Genomic DNA, 19,087 nt, shown 5'->3' on the forward strand with positions numbered 1-19,087 from the left:
AAATACAAATGCATACTTTTGTCTACAATTCAGCTACACATTTTGTCTACGCACCCAAGATAGTCAACAAGCTTGTTCTTAGATTGTTGTATTCTATTTGCCCCACAAGCCAGAAGCTGATCCACAATAGACCCCATGGACTGTAATCAATAACAATACAACCCTATGTGTTTACTCTGAAGTAAGTCTCACAGGGTTATATCCAACTAATATATTCAGAGTAGACCTTTGAAATGAATGTACCTAAATTAGTCATGTCCTTTAATGTCAATGGGTAGGGCTCTGAGGAGGAGACTGGCATTGGAGCCAACTCTCTGTGTTAAACGGGACTTGAAGAGGCAGAAGATTGCAGTCTGTTTCCTTCTCTCCTTCATTACATACCCTTTTGTGTTGTTACGTCTTTTCTTCCCTTTTGTTGACTGAATTTCAACATAAGATTTCCTAGTTTTAAAATATCCCGAGTTACGATTACCAGGGGAGGGACCGCCTTGATATTAAAATCAAAACTCTGCCATTTGTCGCCCTAGCAAATGCTCTTAAAACCAGATGAAAGACAGCTCCAGATTCAGATACCTTTTTCTATTTGCTAAGTTTATACCCCAAACACCAATGGCGGGTGTAAGGGTTTTGTTTTATGTTTGCTGAACTGGGCTTCTTGTGAGGAAGAGTGAGGTAGAATTGTAAATAACTACTACAACAATATACAATGAATCTCTATATGGCATAATGATAACAGCTGCATGCCTCTGGCAATATCTATCTGTAACGATAGGCTTGTAGAAAACCCGGGCTCTATTCAGAGTCTCTGAGGTAAGCATGCAGTTCAGCACTGCTTAAGGGAGATGGAATAATCTTAGTGCATGGATTGTGGGAGGGATGAGTAAATTTGTCTGAAAGTCACTTGGGAGTCATTCACACTGACAGGAATGTTTTTGGCAAAGTATTGAAATTGGCTGTAAAGCGGGTCTGGTATTTGATAATCCTACTGTTGAATAGATAACAATAAAGTCATGGGGTGAATTCTGAGGTTAGTCATACTCAGAGTGAAGACACTGAAATCAATCTACTCATGTAACAAATCCACTAATTTGATGCTGTCTAATCTGAGTATTACTTAATAAGGCATCACCCTAAGTGATGGTGTTCTTTAGTGGATTTTAAAAAAGCAACAACCCCCAAACACCTCAGATATGAACTGAATACTGATAAAATGAAATCAACCTGAAGAGTCAGCAGTTCTGCGCTTTGGTAATTGGCAAAATCACTCAGCAGATCATGTCTGTGCTTCACATAATAAAGAAGATTAAGAACCTACCCATATATCTATCACACACACAAAAGATTTTTAGCGGCATTGACCATCTGTGCCATCCCATTGCATTTTCTTGACAGGCAACTATGCTAAGTACACAACAAGCTTCTCCACCATGACCACCAGCAGAGCAGATAGCAACATGAGTTTTGCTATTATTTGCCCCTTGCAACTCTTCCATTGTGGGGAGCATGTACAGAATTAGTGTTGGGATACATGCTTCACACAACCTCTGTTTATGTCTGTTATCCATCATGAAACCACCAGAAACATGGTACTGGATGAACGCTTTCAGTCTGTGGGGATTTTATCCCGCAGTGAGTCAGGAACTAGGTGGTGGTGTGCAGTCTGATGATAGACCAGCAATTGCCTTCAGCGAGATCACAGGAAGAATAGCTAGCCACATTATATTATGATGTTATACTACGTCAGGCTTTGCTTCTAGCTTACATCACTCTACACTCTGCTTTCAACTGTGGCTTTGTCTTTCTAACTACCCACAAGTTGGGGGAGGGCGCCCACCCATTTGCCATCTCACACAGTTCCACTTCCTTTGTTCCCCCTAATGGCCCATCACCCAGGCAATCACCTCATCAGGAAGCTAGCCTGGCTATTCCAAGAACTAGAAGGAGACCCAGGCAAAGGATCTCAGCATACAGTCTACTCCTCCCCCACCAAACTCATAACAATAACATATCTGTTCTGTCTGTGAGCTGCCTATGAGCATTCAACATCCCCCACCCCCACCCCCATTTGATGGAGACGCCACTGAGAATCAACTCATTAGCTGCTCAGGAGAGAGCTACATCACAGATGCTGCCATTTCCTCTGTGTGTACAGGCAAAACATATGAGTAAAGCCAAAGCTTAATTCAGCCATGCATCTGAAATAAAATAGCAAATGACGTCAGGATTAACACATGGGTGGGTGTACTAGATTATTACAGTTTACTTCTCTCTCTCTCTCTCTCTCTCTGTTATCTCTAGTTCTGTAGAGTAGCTAAGGCTGCAGTACCAAGCCACTTACCTGCGAGTAAACCTTGCTGAATTCAATAGAACTGATGTCTTAGTAGATGTGGTTGAGTCTGTGCTGTAAATCTACTATGAATTCTCTAGCCGAGATGTGATTTTTCTTCCTCACTACAATTCTATGTTTGATGCACAAATAAAGGATGTTGTTTCTCTTTTTTCTGTCTATGACATGCTTTAACGCTTATCTCCATTTCTTCAGCCACCTGGGTTGGAGGTGGTTACATAAACGGGACAGCGGAGGCTGTGTATGTACCAGGCTATGGGCTGGCCTGGGCCCAGGCACCCATCGGATATGCACTTAGCCTTGTCGTAGGTAAGCTGGAGTTATGACCCAAGCCAATGTCAAGTTTAATTGAAACAGTATAGTTAAAGCTTAAGCTAAGATGAATTGTTTCACTGAGTCCACCAGCTAGAAGACTGACTGTCTCCTTGTTCCTCTTTTCATTAAGACATATTTCTGGGAAATGGGCAGGAGGGACTCAGCATTTGAGACATGACATGGGACCTATGTTTAACTGGCCTGCAGTAAGAGATGGGGCCTCTCCAGACATCAGTTTACTTGTGCATTCTTGATGATTTCCTGCTCATGATGTTATTGGGACAGTAAGACTCATTCCCACTTTTAACACTGTTTGGGGCAGTCACACTTCTTCAACCTGAATCAGAGCATAATCTCATAACTTCCTGCTGAAATCCTGTAACTTGTCATGCCACAAATGTTTTGGTTTATTTTTGACCGGTTTTTGTTGCACTATAAGACAGCAATAATGTAATAGCAAGACCCTTGCAATGTGTTCTTAAACAAGGCTGCTGTTATATTGCAGGTATATTCTGCAACTTTGTTCTTGTCTTCTTTAAGAACACATTGTAAGGGTCTTGGAGAGGAAGGGAGCTTTAATGCAATTGTCATAGGTATTCTCTGCGATGTGTACTTTTTTTCAGTACACCTTTGTGATGATGAGTAAGGCTGCCAGCAACAAGAGCCAACCCCATGACCAGATTGCCATTTCTTTGGCAGTAATTAGTAATGGTGCATTGGACAGTTTATGATGGGTAGAGGGAAAGCCCTAGTCTGTGCTTAGACACCAGTTATGTTACTCACAAGCTTAGTAATGTAACAGCCCATCAAAACTGCTAAGCACCATCATCGTTATTTGGTTGCCTCCACCAAACTAAGGAATTCATGAGAATCCAAAATCTTTTCAATGCTTTCAGCACTTCACAAAGTTAACGTTTTTGCTTGCATCCTGAGACAGAATGCAATTGGGCATAATCTGAATTTGAATGGTGCAGTGATTTACTTCATTCAGGTCTGTATCAATGGCCCTTAAGGAAGGAACTGTTCCAGAGTCTTGAATATGAGAGGGATTTTCCTTCTTCTCATCTAGATGAAAAGTAATTTGTAGTCGATACATTCACTTCCCCCTGTGTGAACACGATGTTTTCTCTCCGAGACAAGAACAGGAATCATCTGCCTATGTATGGTTGTGAAACATGCCCATATGTTCAAGGTGGTACTTATAATCAAAAGCTCACGGTCCCCTTTGCTGAATCACCACCACTTACCAGAATGGAGGGGGATGGGGCAAGGCAGTGGGGAGATGAGTGTGGTGCAAATGCACTGGCCTGGCTCCACCAGTCCATTTGCACCCCACTGACCTTCCTGCGAATCCATCCCTTTCCCTCTCCTCCCAGCAGTGACTCAGCTGTCAGGAGGTCAGGTGAGCACTGCAACCCCAAGACACCACTACTGGTCCGCTGAATATCTGAGGTCTTCTATTAAATGGAAAAATATATTAAAATAGTGCAGAACCACAGATTTTGATTGATTACTGGAGATGGGGCTTACATGGAACCAGGCATGTCTGAGATCACTTGCTATTATTCATGTCTATTGTCTTTCTCATGTTTGTTGCTTCAGGTGGCTTGTTTTTTGCAAAGCCCATGCGTTCCAAAGGCTATGTGACAATGTTGGACCCCTTTCAGCAAATTTATGGAAAACGAATGGGAGGGCTTATCTTCATACCTGCCGTAATGGGGGAAATGTTCTGGGCTGCAGCCATCTTTTCTGCATTAGGTAAGGAATACTATGTCATAGCATGGAGCCGAGAAATCCAACCAGTGGCTCCAGGACAACTATTGAAAAGCCATCAATACAAATGCTAACAATCCATGTGGTATAGAGCAGTGGTCTTCAGCTTTGGGTCTTTAGATGTTGTTGGAATACAACTCCCTCATCCCTGATGTTTGGCTAAGCTGGCTGGGCACAATGGGAGCTGAAGTATAGTAATATCTGGAACTCAAGCCTGAAGTACACTGGCATAGAGAAATGTATAGCTAAACCCAAATGCTCACCATAAAATCATGTGATCCTGGCCATGTGGTGATACTTGTTTATCAGAAAACTGACTGCAAAAAAGAACCATTATTATTTATAGTAACATTTGAGAAGATTCATCATGAAAGGCTTTAGCTACCCAACTTGTTTTAATATTAAAGAGATTACATTGCAATTGAAAATGCTCTTGTTGATTTTTAGCAATTCAGCCTTTGTTGTGAAGAGCTCAAAACACAGCAATGATATCTTTCATTACTAGTGTTTGGTTATTGTACTTTGATTACCATAGAAGATTTCATGGGAATTTTTTTTTTTAAATAATTCTGCTGCGTGCAAAGAACTGGGACTGATCAAATAATGCAGAATACATACAGTGGTACCTCGGTTCACAGACACTTCGGGTTACAGACTCCACTAACTCGGAAATTACTCAGGTTAAGAACTTTACCTCAGGATGAGAACAGAAATCATGCGGTGGCAGGTTAAGAACGGACCTCCGGAACGAATTAAGTTCATAACCAGAGGTACCACTGTATATCTTTTAATCTGAACTAATGATGTGCAATGCAATCCTATACAGATCTACTCAGAAATAAGGCCCAATGAGTTAAATAGAACTTACTACCAGATAAGTATGTGTAGGATTGCACCCTTAAAAATCTAGGATCCGGTTTGGTTGGTAGAGGAGCTAGTGGCATGTCCCACATATGAAAGAGTTAACATGGGGTATGACTACTACATACCTAAAGCATTGTCTGTGCACACATAAACCTGTGTATGTGCTATGTCTGCCTTTCGTATTTTGTATAAAGAGTGTGGGAGAGTGTGTTTTTATCATGTGTGTTTGCACTTCTCTAACATGTGAAAAATATCTTTTTTCAACCGGTAGTAATGGAAATTGCATGATGCTTTCCATTGAAACTTCATGTACAAAATTATTATCTAGAGTTTTTAGTATGAAATCGCTGAATTTCAGTCCCTGGTGGAATTTTGTATCTGAATGTTTTTCATTCTGTTGCAAGAACCAAGTTTGATAACTCTTCTAGCATGGGGGGAAACCCTTCAGATGAATTACTGTAAGTGACCTTTGCAACTTTTGCTACTTTAAAAAGCGCGCACACACACACACACACACACACACATCAACTGCACATATAAAGTTGTTTGGTGTTGCACTCTTTTAAAAATAAAATAATCAGCCTTATTTCCAACTGTGCTCTGATTAGCTGGAAATCAATGGGGAACTTTTTAACCATAATTTTATTGCAAGTGCTCAAGAGTCTGAGAATAACTGCATGCTGAGGTGATGGAAGCTGAGTGGCTTAAACAACTTTCAGGGAATTTAAAATGTGTTCTTTTTATTAAAAAAAAACCACACAGCTCAGCTCAAACTTAATAAAGGTTTTCTGTGGTTTCACAACGAGAAAGCGTGGACTGTGAATGCCTTTCAACCTGGTAGGCTCATAAAAGGGCAACTTGCAGACTAGGAGCTAGGTGGAATATATCAGTTATGAGCGTTAAGGCAACACAATGCATGGCTGAAATCAACTCCGAGATAGGACCTTGGAGAGCAACATTCTCAAGTATAAGTTGGTTGGTCCTTCCGATCCACTTAGTGCTGGTTCACTCATGCATGTGTGATCATGAACGCTCAGAAAGACAGATTTAACACCACAGATAGAACTGACAGATCACCTAAAATGCAACATTTTAAGTGGGGTCAGGTAACCCCACTATTCAGTGGCAAGCCATCAAGTGCATAGCAATTCAGTGCAGTGAAATTGAGCCATAGTGTGCATGACTGTATAGTGCCAAAGAAAGTGAACAGCAAGTTGTCATGTGAAGACTCTCCATCAAAGAGAGGCTATAGGAGGTGCAGCTGCCATATAACATGATTGAATGTCATAGGAAAAGATCTCTTCTGGGTGGCTAGACTTTTTAAAATTCTAAATCTAGTTATCAGATCACAACTCAAGAGATCCTGTGGGTGGGTGTTTGGATTCTATTTCTGATGGAATGATCTCCCCTCTTCCCCCACCCCAAATGCACTGCTCTGAGAGCTGACCAGAGAGAGAGAGAGAGAGAGAGAGAGAGAGAGAGAGAGAGAGAGCTGATGGAGGTGAGGAAAAGGGAGGAAAGCAGAGGGACTAACTCCCACTTGCACAACTATTTAGTTTAATCTGGCCCAGACTTTTGACTTACAACCCCAAAGCAGATCAGAGCCTACCCCTCTAGGTATGCCTTTAGCATTTTATCTCAGACACTGGAGCTGCCTTTAAAGTTTGAGTAAAATATGTCAGCATGCGTTAAACACTTTTGCCTCATAATGACTTTGTGCAAGTTTGGAGAGTTTTGTTGTCACAGAGCTCAGGGTTCGCCAGATCTTTCTTCTTCCTTTTTTTCTGTGTTTTCTTCTCACAACTCTACATGCAGGTGTCCCTCTTTCAAACAAGATAGTTTGTGGTGATAGTGCCTCGCGCAGTTCTCCTGCGTGGCCTACAGAATTTTCACACCAGCGCTGAATGCTTCTAATGATAGCCAGTGGAGACTTTGAAACACTCTGTCATGTGGAAGAGCAACTTGGCAGTGGTAGTTTTGAGAAAATACCATGTGGATATATTCTCAAGAAGCAACCACTTTTTTTTATTAAGAAATCGTGTACCTCAGACTTCTGAAAAGACATAGTTGCAGAATGAACAAAATTGCAGAATGCACAAAAAGTATACATTTCCTACAAAAGATTAGACTATTTCTGAATCTGTCTTAAAAGATTCCAGCAAGCAATAGTGTTGTTTTAGAAACTGGGGAAAACTGAAACACATTGAAAAGGGCGTGCATTTCTAAAATAGGTTTGTTTTCCTCCCTTAACCCCAACCTCTGCTGCAGGTGCCACCATAAGTGTGATCATTGATATCAATATCAATATATCAGTTGCTATTTCTGCCCTAATTGCAACTTTGTACACACTGGTGGGTGGACTTTACTCAGTAGCCTATACTGATGTGGTCCAGCTGTTCTGCATTTTCCTTGGACTGGTAAGTTTCTGTATAATATTTATGTGTCTGAAACTATGGTTGTTTTGCAAGTGCTTTATTTAAGCCTGAATTGTGAGAGATGTGCTGCACAACACTGTGGGTGGGTGGAAGGAGGGAATAATGTTCTCATCAGTCAAACTGTACAGGTGTAATTATGATTATAGTATCTGTAGTATGTGCAGAAGGAACATGCCTTGTTCCTATGCAACGTTTAATAATAATAATAATTTTTATTTATACCCCGCCCTCCCCAGCCAAGGCCGGGCTCAGGGCAGATAACAAGTGATAATAAAAACAAGTTGAATGAATACAACTTAAAAACAAGATTAAAATACAACAATTAAAATATTGAAACATTAAAATATTAAAATGCAGCCTCATCACAGGAGGAGAAAGGAAAAAGGAAAAAGAAAGAGGGGGAGGGAATCAAATTGGCTCCAAGCTAAAGGCCGGGCAGAACAACTCTGTCTTACAGGCCCTGCGGAAAGAAATCAGATCCTGCAGGGCCCTGGTCTCATGAGGCAGAGCGTTCCACCAGGCTGGAGCCAGTGTTGAAAAGGCCCTGGCTCTGGTTGAAGCTAATCTAACTTCCTTAGGGCCCGGGACCATGAGGGTGCTACAGTTTTAACTGACTCCTATTGGTCAGGAAAGAACTAGAACCAAAGATGTTTTGTGCCCATCTCTTTACAATAACAGGATAACCTTACCCCAATAGCAAAGCTTCCACTTTGAATACTAGTACTGTTCCCACAGTGTTTTTCAAACTTGGGCCCTCAGCTGTTATTGAACTACAACTCTCACCATCCCTGACCACTGTTCTTCCTAGGTGGGAGTGATGGGAGTTGTAGTACAACAACTGCTGGAGTCTCAAGTTTGAGAAACACTGGACTCTTTGTGATTCCCCTGTGACCCTTAAAGCTGGACTACTATAATGACTTGTGTGTGGTGCAACCCATGATAAGTAGTGGTAGACATAATTGTCTTTTGACAAGAGTGATTACTAGACCACTGCTCTGTTCCTACACTGGATCCCTATTATGCTTCAGGCTCAAGTCATGAGGCTGGCTTTGACCTTATATATTTTTGACCATTTATATTTTACAGATATAATTTCCAAAATTAATCAGAGCAACATCTTAACTTTGTGTTTAATGCATGTGCGAAGGCTGCACAGAGAAATGTCCACATTCTTTCCCATTGGAAACTTAGCAGAATCAGAACCCAAGTATCTTCCAGAGATATTGCATTGCTGTTTGATTTTGGCTTGATGTTTTTTCAAAGGGGAAAATTATTGTTTTTATTTTGTTCGGTCTATCATTTTTAAAGTTTGTTTAGTTCATTTTTAACTTGTGTATGTGTTTTGGCTGTAAAATACTGCATAGTGTGTCCTCACTCTTCAGAATATCCTACACAATACATGCACAGGTATTTATCAATCTCATTCAAGGTTGGACAGGTATTATACCTGCCCTATAAGCTCAGCTTAGAAAATATCCTGTCTGCAATATACTCAATTTATGTTTCCATTTGAATCTATTGTTACTTATGTTCTGTGCCAAATTTTATTTCTAGTTGAAAGAAATCCTGGTACTCAGAAAAAGCAATGCCTGTATTTTCTTAGTTATAGAAATCTATATTTGGACCTGAATAACTGTTAAAAAGAAAAAGGAAAAAGAGGAAAATATTAATTAATCAAATATTGCTGCTATTTCTTCATTATTTCCTTAGTGCCCACTTTTGAATGATAGCTTCTCTTTTATTTTAGTGGATCAGTGTTCCGTTTGCCATGTCCCATCCTGCAGTGACAGATATTGGATACACAGCTGTACACACTGTCTATCAAGAGCCTTGGCTTGGAAACATTAAAAAACCTGACATCTACAAGTGGATTGACAATTTTCTCTTATTGGTGAGCACTCCTGTGACAAACCATGGCCTGCCACTCACAGTCTTACTCTATGAACTCTACAATTGCAAACCAACTAAGCAAGAGATGCTCAATAACTGCTTTTTAATTATCTAACCATACGTTGAAGCAAACCACACACCACTTAACAATAATCATGCATTAATGTAGCAGCTTTGAAAAAGTGGACAGACACCTCTGTTGCAGGTGACTTAGGAAACTCTTATTATGATTGGATTGGCTGGATACTGAGGTACATTAGATGACTGAATCTGTAATTAAAGGGAGTGGGAAGGTGGGATACCAATAGGAGGAGGAATATGGTGGCACTTGGTAGATTTTAGAAGAAGAAGAAGAAGAAGAAGAAGAAGAAGAAGAAGAAGAAGAAGAAGAAGATTGGGTTAGAGAATAAGTTAAAGAAGCTTAACAGTGATTAATGCAAAATGATTTCCAGTTCCAGTTTCCATAGCATCTTGTATGAAGGATTATTATTATTATTATTATTATTACTATTATTTTATTTATACCCCGCCCTCCCCAGCCAAGACGGGCTCAGGGCGGCTAACAACCAATAATAAAAACAAGTTGATTAAAATAAAATTTAAAAAACAAGATTAAAATACAACATTAAAACATTAGGATGCAGCCTCTTCACAGGAGGAGAAAGGAAAAAGAAAGAGGGGGAGGGAATCAAACTGATTCTAAGCCAAAGACCAGGTGGAACAACTCTGTCTTGCAGGCTCTGCAGAAAGAAATCAGATCCTGCAGGGCCCTGGTCTCATGAGACAGAGCGGCAGTCCCGTAGGTACGAGGGTCCTAGGCCGTGAAGGGCTTTAAAGGTCAAAACCAGCACCTTAAATCTGACCCTGTACTCCACCAGGAGCCAGTGCAGCTGGAAAAGCACTGGGTGAATATGCTCCCATGGCAGAGACCCTGTGAGGAGCCTCACTGCAGCATTCAGCACCCGCTGGAGGATAGAATGGAAAAATAATGAGGGAGCAAGGAAAGTAGACTGGAAATGAGCAGAGTTTGGGGGGGGGGGAATGCTGTGTTTGAGAAGAGAGCTTCAACACACCATAACAGGGTACACTATGTTTCTTGAGGCTTGCCACATCTCCCTTTTACAAGGGATCTCCTCTCTGGGATTACGCTTTGTTCAGAAAGAAGAGAGCACAATTGTTCCTGATGTTAAAAGACTGAGGAGTTGACCTTTCCTGCTGTGTTTTTAGCAAGTGTGGGGTGCTGAAAATTTGCGTCAACGTTCTCCTCTGATACTGCTCTCTAGACACTTGGGCCAAGGAGCAACGGTACTGGAGCAAATCTAGCTTTATGGGAGCAGACATCCTCTTGCCTCAATTCCACATGTTGCCATCAGAAGAAAACCCTTCCAATATTTGTTTTTAAATACATTTTCGAGCTGAAGGTGCAGCTATTTCATGATTACAGGTTTAAATACTGGGTGAAATCGTTCTGAAGTCGTAAAAGAGTAGCTTGGCATGTATTCAAATGAACTCAAATGATCTTCTGTTAGCCCAGAAATGATGGAGGGTTTCCTTCTTTTCCCTTGCAGACGTTAGGAGGAATCCCATGGCAAGCCTATTTCCAGCGAGTTCTCTCTTCCTCTTCTGCTACATACGCACAAGTGTTATCCTTTCTGGCAGCTTTTGGATGTATTGTGATGGCAGTGCCTGCCGTACTCATTGGTGCCATTGGCGCATCAACAGGTACACTGAGTGTCCAGATTGCCGTTACTTAAAGCAGTGGGTACGAAGGGAATGACCTTACTGCAGGGATGGCGAAGAAATCCAATTCAGTTCTCATTTAAAAGGAAATCCGTAGAACTTGCGCTTTCTGAAACAATATGCAAAATGAAACATAACTATCCATAGAAATTTGCACGTGTCCCAATTTTGCAATACAGTATTCGGACAATGATCAGGACCACAGTGAGTGGTGAAAGGGATTAGCACTCTCCCTTCTGTTGAAGATGTTTTTTGACCCACCAGGGAAGCTGGTACTGGCATCAAAAGCAGCTTCCTTTCTGGCACAAACAGCAGCTTTCTAGGTGAGGGGGGAATTTCCATCGGGACCATGACATGGAGGGAAAGGTCCTCTGCGCTGCAGTCTGGATTTGATTCCCCTTGAAGTTCCTTTTTTAAAGCACAGAGAGATGCATAGAACATTTATATGATCACACGTTAAATGTGTGGATGTCCCCAAGCTGAGCCACCTACCAAGCAAAGGCTGAATCGAGGTTTTCTAAGGGTCAAATTGTTTATTAAATGTGACCAGACATGTAGCAACTAGTTTGAGCTTAGAAAATCTGTATTTAGCACTCGCCCACACTTGGGGTGGGGATATGGGGACTGTTTGTTATATGTATTTTTAGAAACTGGAAAATAAAGTAGTTATATATATATATATATATATATATATATATATATATATATATATATAGGTGGGTGATCTTGGGAAGTTTTTCTTCTCCCCATCCCATCCCAAAATCAGATAGATATAGATAGATAGATGATAGATAGATGATAGATGATAGATAGATAGATAGATAGATAGATAGATAGATTATAAATATAGATAGATATGGACACACCCATACTTGGAAATACTACTCTTATAAAAGAAGGGTTAATGCAGAGGTAGATAACATCAGATTCAGGGCCAAGACATAGTCCTCCAGGCCGATTTATCTGGTCCTCAGTTGTTTCACTGCCTCATTGCTCCTGCCAAAGCAACACCTCTCCTTGCTTTTGCCTCACACCCTCCTTGAGAGTTTTTGCCTAGCTGGAAGGTGTCCATGAACAGTGACAATGTGTTCTGCTTGTCTGGAAGGAGAGGTGAATTGGTGTAAAAACCTGAGTTTTAGGTGAGTGCGATGTAGCCTGTTGTCAAAGGTAAGAATCACATCCATCGATCCACCCAACTTTTGTCTCCGGTGGCAGTGGACACCCCTGAAAAAGTTTCTCCAAAATGAAATGCTCCAAATGGGGCTCCAAACTCTTCCCTCAGTGCAGAAGTCAAAGCTTCATTCGTGCTGATCTGGTCATAATACTTGTGTGCTTGCATTACAGATTGGAACCAGACAGAGTATGGTAATTCAGACCCCAAAGACAACTATGAAGCTGACATGATTTTACCCATCGTCCTCCAGTACCTTTGCCCAGTGTATATCTCCTTCTTTGGCCTCGGGGCAGTGTCTGCTGCTGTCATGTCATCTGCCGACTCTTCCATCTTATCGGCGAGTTCCATGTTTGCCCGGAACATCTACCAGCTTTCTTTTCGGCAAAGTGTAAGATTCACTATTGCAACCACAGTTTCGTTCTGCGATAGGATTAGCCATGCTGCCAATAGTGACTGGTGGCACAATGAGCACAGAAAGAAAAATGAGCACTTAATTGTTTCTGAGCTGCACAAAATATAGAGATATGAGCAGGGCTTTTTTCCCCAGCTTGAAGTCACTGGAACTTAGTTCCAGCACCTCTCAGGTGGGTGCCATTGCCATTCCAAGAGAATGTGGGAGGTGCTGATTGTGACCTCTTTTTCTAGAAAAATAGCCCTGGATATAAGGAACCTACAACTGTAGCTTCTGATGCAATGAAACTCTGGGCTGTGTGCAAATTCCTTCCTGCTTCTACCCACAAGGAACAAGGGAAGGCAATTCAATGCCTTGAGCACACATTAAATTGGTACACAAAGAAGGCCGGATTTTCTTGGTAAACTCAGTGGTTGTATATTCTGAGCAATGATCCTCTGCCTCAGTTAAGCTACCTGTTGAAGTTGATTCACAATCCTCCCCTGTCATTTTGCTGTGGCGCTGCACTGAGCTAAGTCATAGTTTGGCTTAGTGCGTCTTCCAAATCTGGGATCACTGTTTAGGTCTCTCCAGATTAACCTCAAGCTGCAACCAATGTTTGTTCTATTGTATACAGCTCATGGTCTGTGATATTTCAAGACCTGTTCTTGACTTCAGTAATATTAAGTGCCATGTCCTACAACAGGATTTCCTCTCCAAAGCTCTGTAGTCCTTGGAGATTTGAAGAGTGAACTTGATAAATATCAGAATCCTTTCAGGTCAGTTTGGTTATGGATGTCTAAGATTCAAGAGTTTCTTTTCCGCTAATCGCGTTAAGGTAAAGGTAAAGGTACCCCTGCCCGTACGGGCCAGTCTTGACAGACTCTAGGGTTGTGCGCCCATCTCACTCAAGAGGCCGGGGGCCAGCGCTGTCCAGAGACACTTCTGGGTCACGTGGCCAGCGTGACATTGCTGCTCTGGCGAGCCAGAGCCGCACACGGAAACGCTGTTTACCTTCCCGCTAGTAAGCGGTCCCTATTTATCTACTTGCACCTGAGAGTGCTTTCGAACTGCTAGGTTGGCAGGCACTGGGACCGAACAACGGGAGCGCACCCCACCGCGAGGATTCGAACCGCTGACCTTTTGATTGGCAAGCCCTAGGCGCTGAGGCTTTTACCCACAGCGCCACCCGCGTCCCCTAATCGCGTTAAATCTATATAATTCTGTCCTTTATGGATATTCCTGTAAGAAAACTCACTGGTAGAAAACAATGTTTTGTTCCTTTCTTTTACAGGCGTCAGACAATGAAATTGTCTGGGTCATGCGAATTACCATTTTTGTGTTTGGAGCAGCAGCAACAGCGATGGCCCTACTAGCTCAGTCAGTTTATGGGCTCTGGTACCTCAGTTCTGACCTGGTTTACATCATCATCTTCCCCCAGCTCTTGTGTGTCCTCTTCATCAAAGGAACCAACACCTACGGCGCCGTTGCAGGGTATCTGTTTGGTGTCATACTACGAATTACTGGAGGAGAACCATATTTGCACTTGCAACCCTTGATTTTCTATCCTGGTTGGGATCAAGAACAGCAAATTCAGAGATTCCCTTTTAAAACATTAGCCATGCTTACCTCTTTCTTCACTAACATTGGAGTATCCTACCTGGCAAAATACTTATTTGAAAGCAGCACTTTGCCACCCAAATTTGACTTCTTGGATGCCGTTGTTGCGAAGCATAGTAAGGAGAACATGGACAAGGCCACTCTTGTGAAAAGTGACAATATTGTTTTAAACGAGTTGGCCCCTGTGAACCCTCGACACAGTTTGACTCTAAGCAGCACCTTCACAAACAAAGAGGCCTTCAGTGATATTGATTCAAGTCCCGATGTATCCGCAGTAGAAGATAATTGACAACGGCCCAACGGAGGAGAGAGATCGCTTTCACATCCCCCACAATGCAACAGGGTATGCAACAAAGGGAGATCAGAGGCGTTTTAGTTGAGGGGGAAAGAATGGACAGGGAACAAACAAACAAAAACCACTGCACAATCCTCTTCAGCTCATTTCTAGGAATAGTCTGTGGAATAAATTCTTGTGTTTTACGATAAAATGCGCTGGAATAGAATAAGTTGCTCTACTAGCATTTGAATGAAGCCAAGTAACTTAGTATTTGGGAGGGGAATGTTTGAAAATAAAAAGATTAAGTAACTTTTTAATTTTAAAATTACAGTACTTTTATTCAGGTACCTGAAAGAATCAACTATAGCCATAATGAATGTTCAGCATCTGGTTCGGAGGAAGTGTAATAAGCAATCCCTACTACAGATGAACAGAACCCCCATGCAATTCATTTGTTGCTTGGTTGTACCATTTCAGTGTGTAGGACAGTACTGAATGTTTCAATTAAACTTGGAAATGAACTGCCAATTGGAAGGGCAATTGGAGAGGCATCACTCCATTGAGTTTGGGTCCATCTTAAAAGGTGGTTTAATAGTAATAATACTAATAATTTTATTATTTGTACCCCACCCATTTATTCAGCACCTCAACTGCTAGGCTGTCCTGCCCTGCCAATCCTCCATCCCAAGCAATAAAAACCTTAATTTTGCAAAGAGAACATGAGCAACCAACATCAGGGAGGGTTCACTACATAAGGGAGGAAACTTGTGGTGCCTCCTTCTAACTGAAACTGGTGCTAAGGAGTGTTGTTTCCCGCCGGGAATTAGGGAGTTTGTCATTTTCTCCCTTCAAATTGAATTGGGAGGCGGGGGAAGATGACTAAAAATGCTATGCATCTCAGCCAGTATTTGCTGATCTTCATGGGTTTCAATTCGTGAAGCAGAGAAAACTACAAATCCCATGATCCCCTGAGGAAAACTATATTTCTTGGCTGCTACTTCTAGCTAAAAGCACCCCTGACCATGGGCCATGATGGCTGAGGAATGGGAATACAGGGCAAGGCCTAGATCTCCTCTTTCCCTAGCCCACTGATATTCCATTTAGGAGAACAAAAGTACATGGAGAGATCCATTCACAGATCTCTTACTTAGCACATGATTTGATCCTGAGTAGATCCGATAATGGGATAATGAACTGTGCTAATTGTTTCGTTTCAAAATTAAATGATGCAAATTTCCATCCAAAAGTATTTCATTTTTATTAACATTTATTAATATCTCGGGAGTTCCAGAAGTTCACTCTGAGAACTGCTTCACCCTGCCCTTTATGAAATGGGGGTGGGGGGGGGGGCAAATAATGAATTGCTGTAAATGTGCTTTCCTGAGTGTCAAAGCAAAACTATGGATAAGTTGCGGCATTTTTAAGTAATCAGATTTTTTGCAGCTTGGTACATTTCTAGTGTAGCAGGTTCCCACATTTCTACCCAGGTTTATCATGGCTCAGCAATCAGGACTCATCTTCCTGTATCGCATCAGGGAGTATCTTAACAACAAGAAGAAAGTAGGAATGTTTTAACCCTATCACACACTATTTCAAGTCAGGACAGCTGGCACAAGGTAGACAAGAAGGAAGCAATATTTTGCAGTGGTTTCCCTATGTTTTCTGTGAAGGCACCCTCACAACATTGATGGCAGAAGGTTCAGAGGTCCTCCCTAGTTGCATAGCCTTTCCTATGGCCATCTCTTAAAATGATTGTACAAGCATACAGTGTTGCACAACAGGACGGCCTATAGCTTTCCACGGATGAAAACCTCGCCATAGCACTGTTCAGAACACCACAAAAACCTGGCAAATGATCTGTAATCATTCTGCTGTATATGCCAGATGGGAAATCTTTGAGCCGATTGGCAGGATGCACATTTTTGTCACCTGTCTCCTGAGATATATAGAAAGAAATGTACAACCAAAGACTGAAAGGTAATTCTTGTGCTGAGTTTTTCAGGTGCTGGGAATTTCCAGAGCTGGGAACTGGCTGCTCTTTCCTCTGTGACCTTTTCATATCTTCACACAAAACATTGAATGCATACACTTAAAAATGGTGGGCCCATCTGGGTCCCACTGACAAGGAAGCTGGGGCTAGAAGTCTCCAAGAAACACTGGCCTGACAGCAGAATCCACATCTGAAGTCAAGTCCATTCTGAGGGTTGGGCAGGCAGCAATCTGCGTAGTCAGACAGTTCAGAGGACAGAGAATCCATGGGACCAGATGAAAAGCAGGAAGCAGCTAGGTAGGGCTGGGAACCCCAGGCTGCTGCTGAGAGCTCCATTCAAGAATGCCAAAGCCAGCCGGGTCTCACCGGTGCCATCTCCCCCATTTCCTCGATAGCTGATCAGCTGAAGGTGGAGTCACTCCGCCTTCTCCTCTTCAGGCTGCTGTTCAATAGGCAAAGCTGACTCCTGGACCAGGACAGGCCCAGTCCATGAAGGAAGGATTCCCGTAGGCTCAACAGAGACCTAGTTCCATCCCTGGGTTTGTGCCTGCAGGCAGGGAGGAGGGGTGAGAAACAGTGTCTCTTGCCATTACAAAAATCCTCCATTTATGTGGGCACTGTGCCTGTGTGGGACTGGATTACGCTCTTTCTTATTTTTATTCGTTGTTTGTTCTTTCTATACATGAGTGAGAGGGAGCCTCCCCACCACGGCTTCTGATAACTAGCAATGGTTATTGAAACTGTATGTCTGTCGCACTGCAACAGCCCATTGATGTTACTGCAAAGAGCAACATGGCGCAAGGGCTCAGCCAAGTGGGTTTTTTTAGGGTAGGAAAGGCTCAGATATGGACAGGAGAGCCAAGCCCTGTAAAGCCCACAGAGTGGGTCCTCCATCACTCCATCCTGTGCCCATTGGAACAGGCACCCATTGGGTGACCAAGGACAGGTGGAACCAGAGCCAATAGCAGTCAGAGCCAGCTAATGCTAGTTTCATCCCCTTGCTGCGTTGAACAAGGGAAGCATTGAGACTTTGAGGGCGGAAGCTGATAGGCATGTCCTGGACTGGTTGGTTGAAAGAGGGGCAGGTGGAAGTTGCCTGGGGGCAAACTGAGGTTGGTGGGGCAGTGCCCCATTTGCCCAAACTGATCAAGTTTCACTGCTATTAACAGTGGCACAGCTTTGCACAAGCTAGAAGCTGCAGGACTTCTTTTTCTGCAATGCTAAGAGAAGGGGATGGGACTAGGTTCTAAGCCTGTCCACAGATGAGCCCATGTCAACAGTACAATATTATTTTATCTCTTGTTGCCCTCAAGGGCTGGTGATAGATGTACATTACTAACCTTACGAGAGCCTCAAATGAATGTAAACGTTAACGGTGTTAATCATATACACAGCAACAATAAGATCTTAGCCTTTTATTTTCATAGAGTATGGCCATTTAATCTTTGAAATGTATCTAAAATATTTTAAATAGTAGAAAGAAAATGGTCAAGATCACCTGTCTACCCTTCAAGCTGATTTGACTGAGTAAAACGTGCAACTCGTCAGTATATAATTGTAAGTCTGCTATTTAAACAGGGTAGTAATTGTGGCTATTATTTGTTAATAGATGTATATTTTTGTCTGTGTCAGAAATATATTAAAAATGGTTGGATCTAATAAGAACCATGCTGTAGATGTGTAAGTTTTCTCTCTGCATGTGCAATGTATTTCAATAGTGCCCAAGAGGTTCAGAGGGGAAATGTCAAATATTGTCTAGTTTTGGCTTTGTTTTTGTCCAGCTATTTAAAAAATATATACATTTATTTTATTATTAAGCAACGTGTGTTGTGTCTGACATATAACGAAACATTTTGCTCTTGAAATATCTGCAGAGTTTTAAAGAAAATAACACCTAGGATTCCTGGTCATTTATGGCTATCAGACAGATTTCTAGATAAAATGCCATTTTAGCTTCCCAACAACTCTGTGAGGTAATCTAGGACGTTTGTGAGAATGTAAGTCTGAGGCCAACAGTGAGGCTGGCTAAGTGTCTACAATTCAGTCTAATGTGGAAATAAAATCGTTTCCTATCTCTGCTTCCTGGCAAAGGTAAAAAAAGAAAGTGAACCAATGTAATGTATAAAGACTTCTTAAGCTAGAAAATACAGTTGTTTACTTTGACGAGCAGTTGGTAACACAACTAACACAGAAACAAGACATCTTCCCTTAGAGTTCATGAGGTTATCTTTTCATTCAAGAACCATAAACCAACCTCACACTTCACCCTAA

At 42.0% G+C, this 19,087-nt stretch overlaps 1 protein-coding gene across 6 annotated transcripts in view; it reads left to right on the forward strand.

Moving 5' to 3' along the window:
- The window catches only part of SLC5A7 (solute carrier family 5 member 7), a 33,144-nt gene extending 14,511 nt beyond the window's left edge, over positions 1-18,633 (forward strand). For 4 of the 6 annotated variants that reach the window (XM_083437881.1, XM_083437880.1, XM_083437879.1 and 1 more), the window contains 7 exons: positions 2,543-2,656; positions 4,265-4,420; positions 7,568-7,716; positions 9,482-9,625; positions 11,193-11,346; positions 12,709-12,926; positions 14,224-18,633. In XM_083437881.1, the coding sequence (XP_083294007.1) occupies positions 2,543-2,656; positions 4,265-4,420; positions 7,568-7,716; positions 9,482-9,625; positions 11,193-11,346; positions 12,709-12,926; positions 14,224-14,838 (1,550 nt within the window). In that variant the 3' untranslated portion in view covers positions 14,839-18,633. Of the gene's footprint in view, positions 1-2,542; positions 2,657-4,264; positions 4,421-7,567; positions 7,717-9,481; positions 9,626-11,192; positions 11,347-12,708; positions 12,927-14,223 lie in introns of those variants that run through there. The other 2 variants (XR_014510445.1, XM_083437883.1) reach the window with 2 other exon arrangements.
- Positions 18,634-19,087: the final 454 nt, after the last annotated feature.

This window comes from Podarcis tiliguerta, assembly GCF_965153285.1.
Source record: "Podarcis tiliguerta genome assembly, chromosome: 4".
NCBI lineage: Eukaryota > Metazoa > Chordata > Lepidosauria > Squamata > Lacertidae > Podarcis > Podarcis tiliguerta.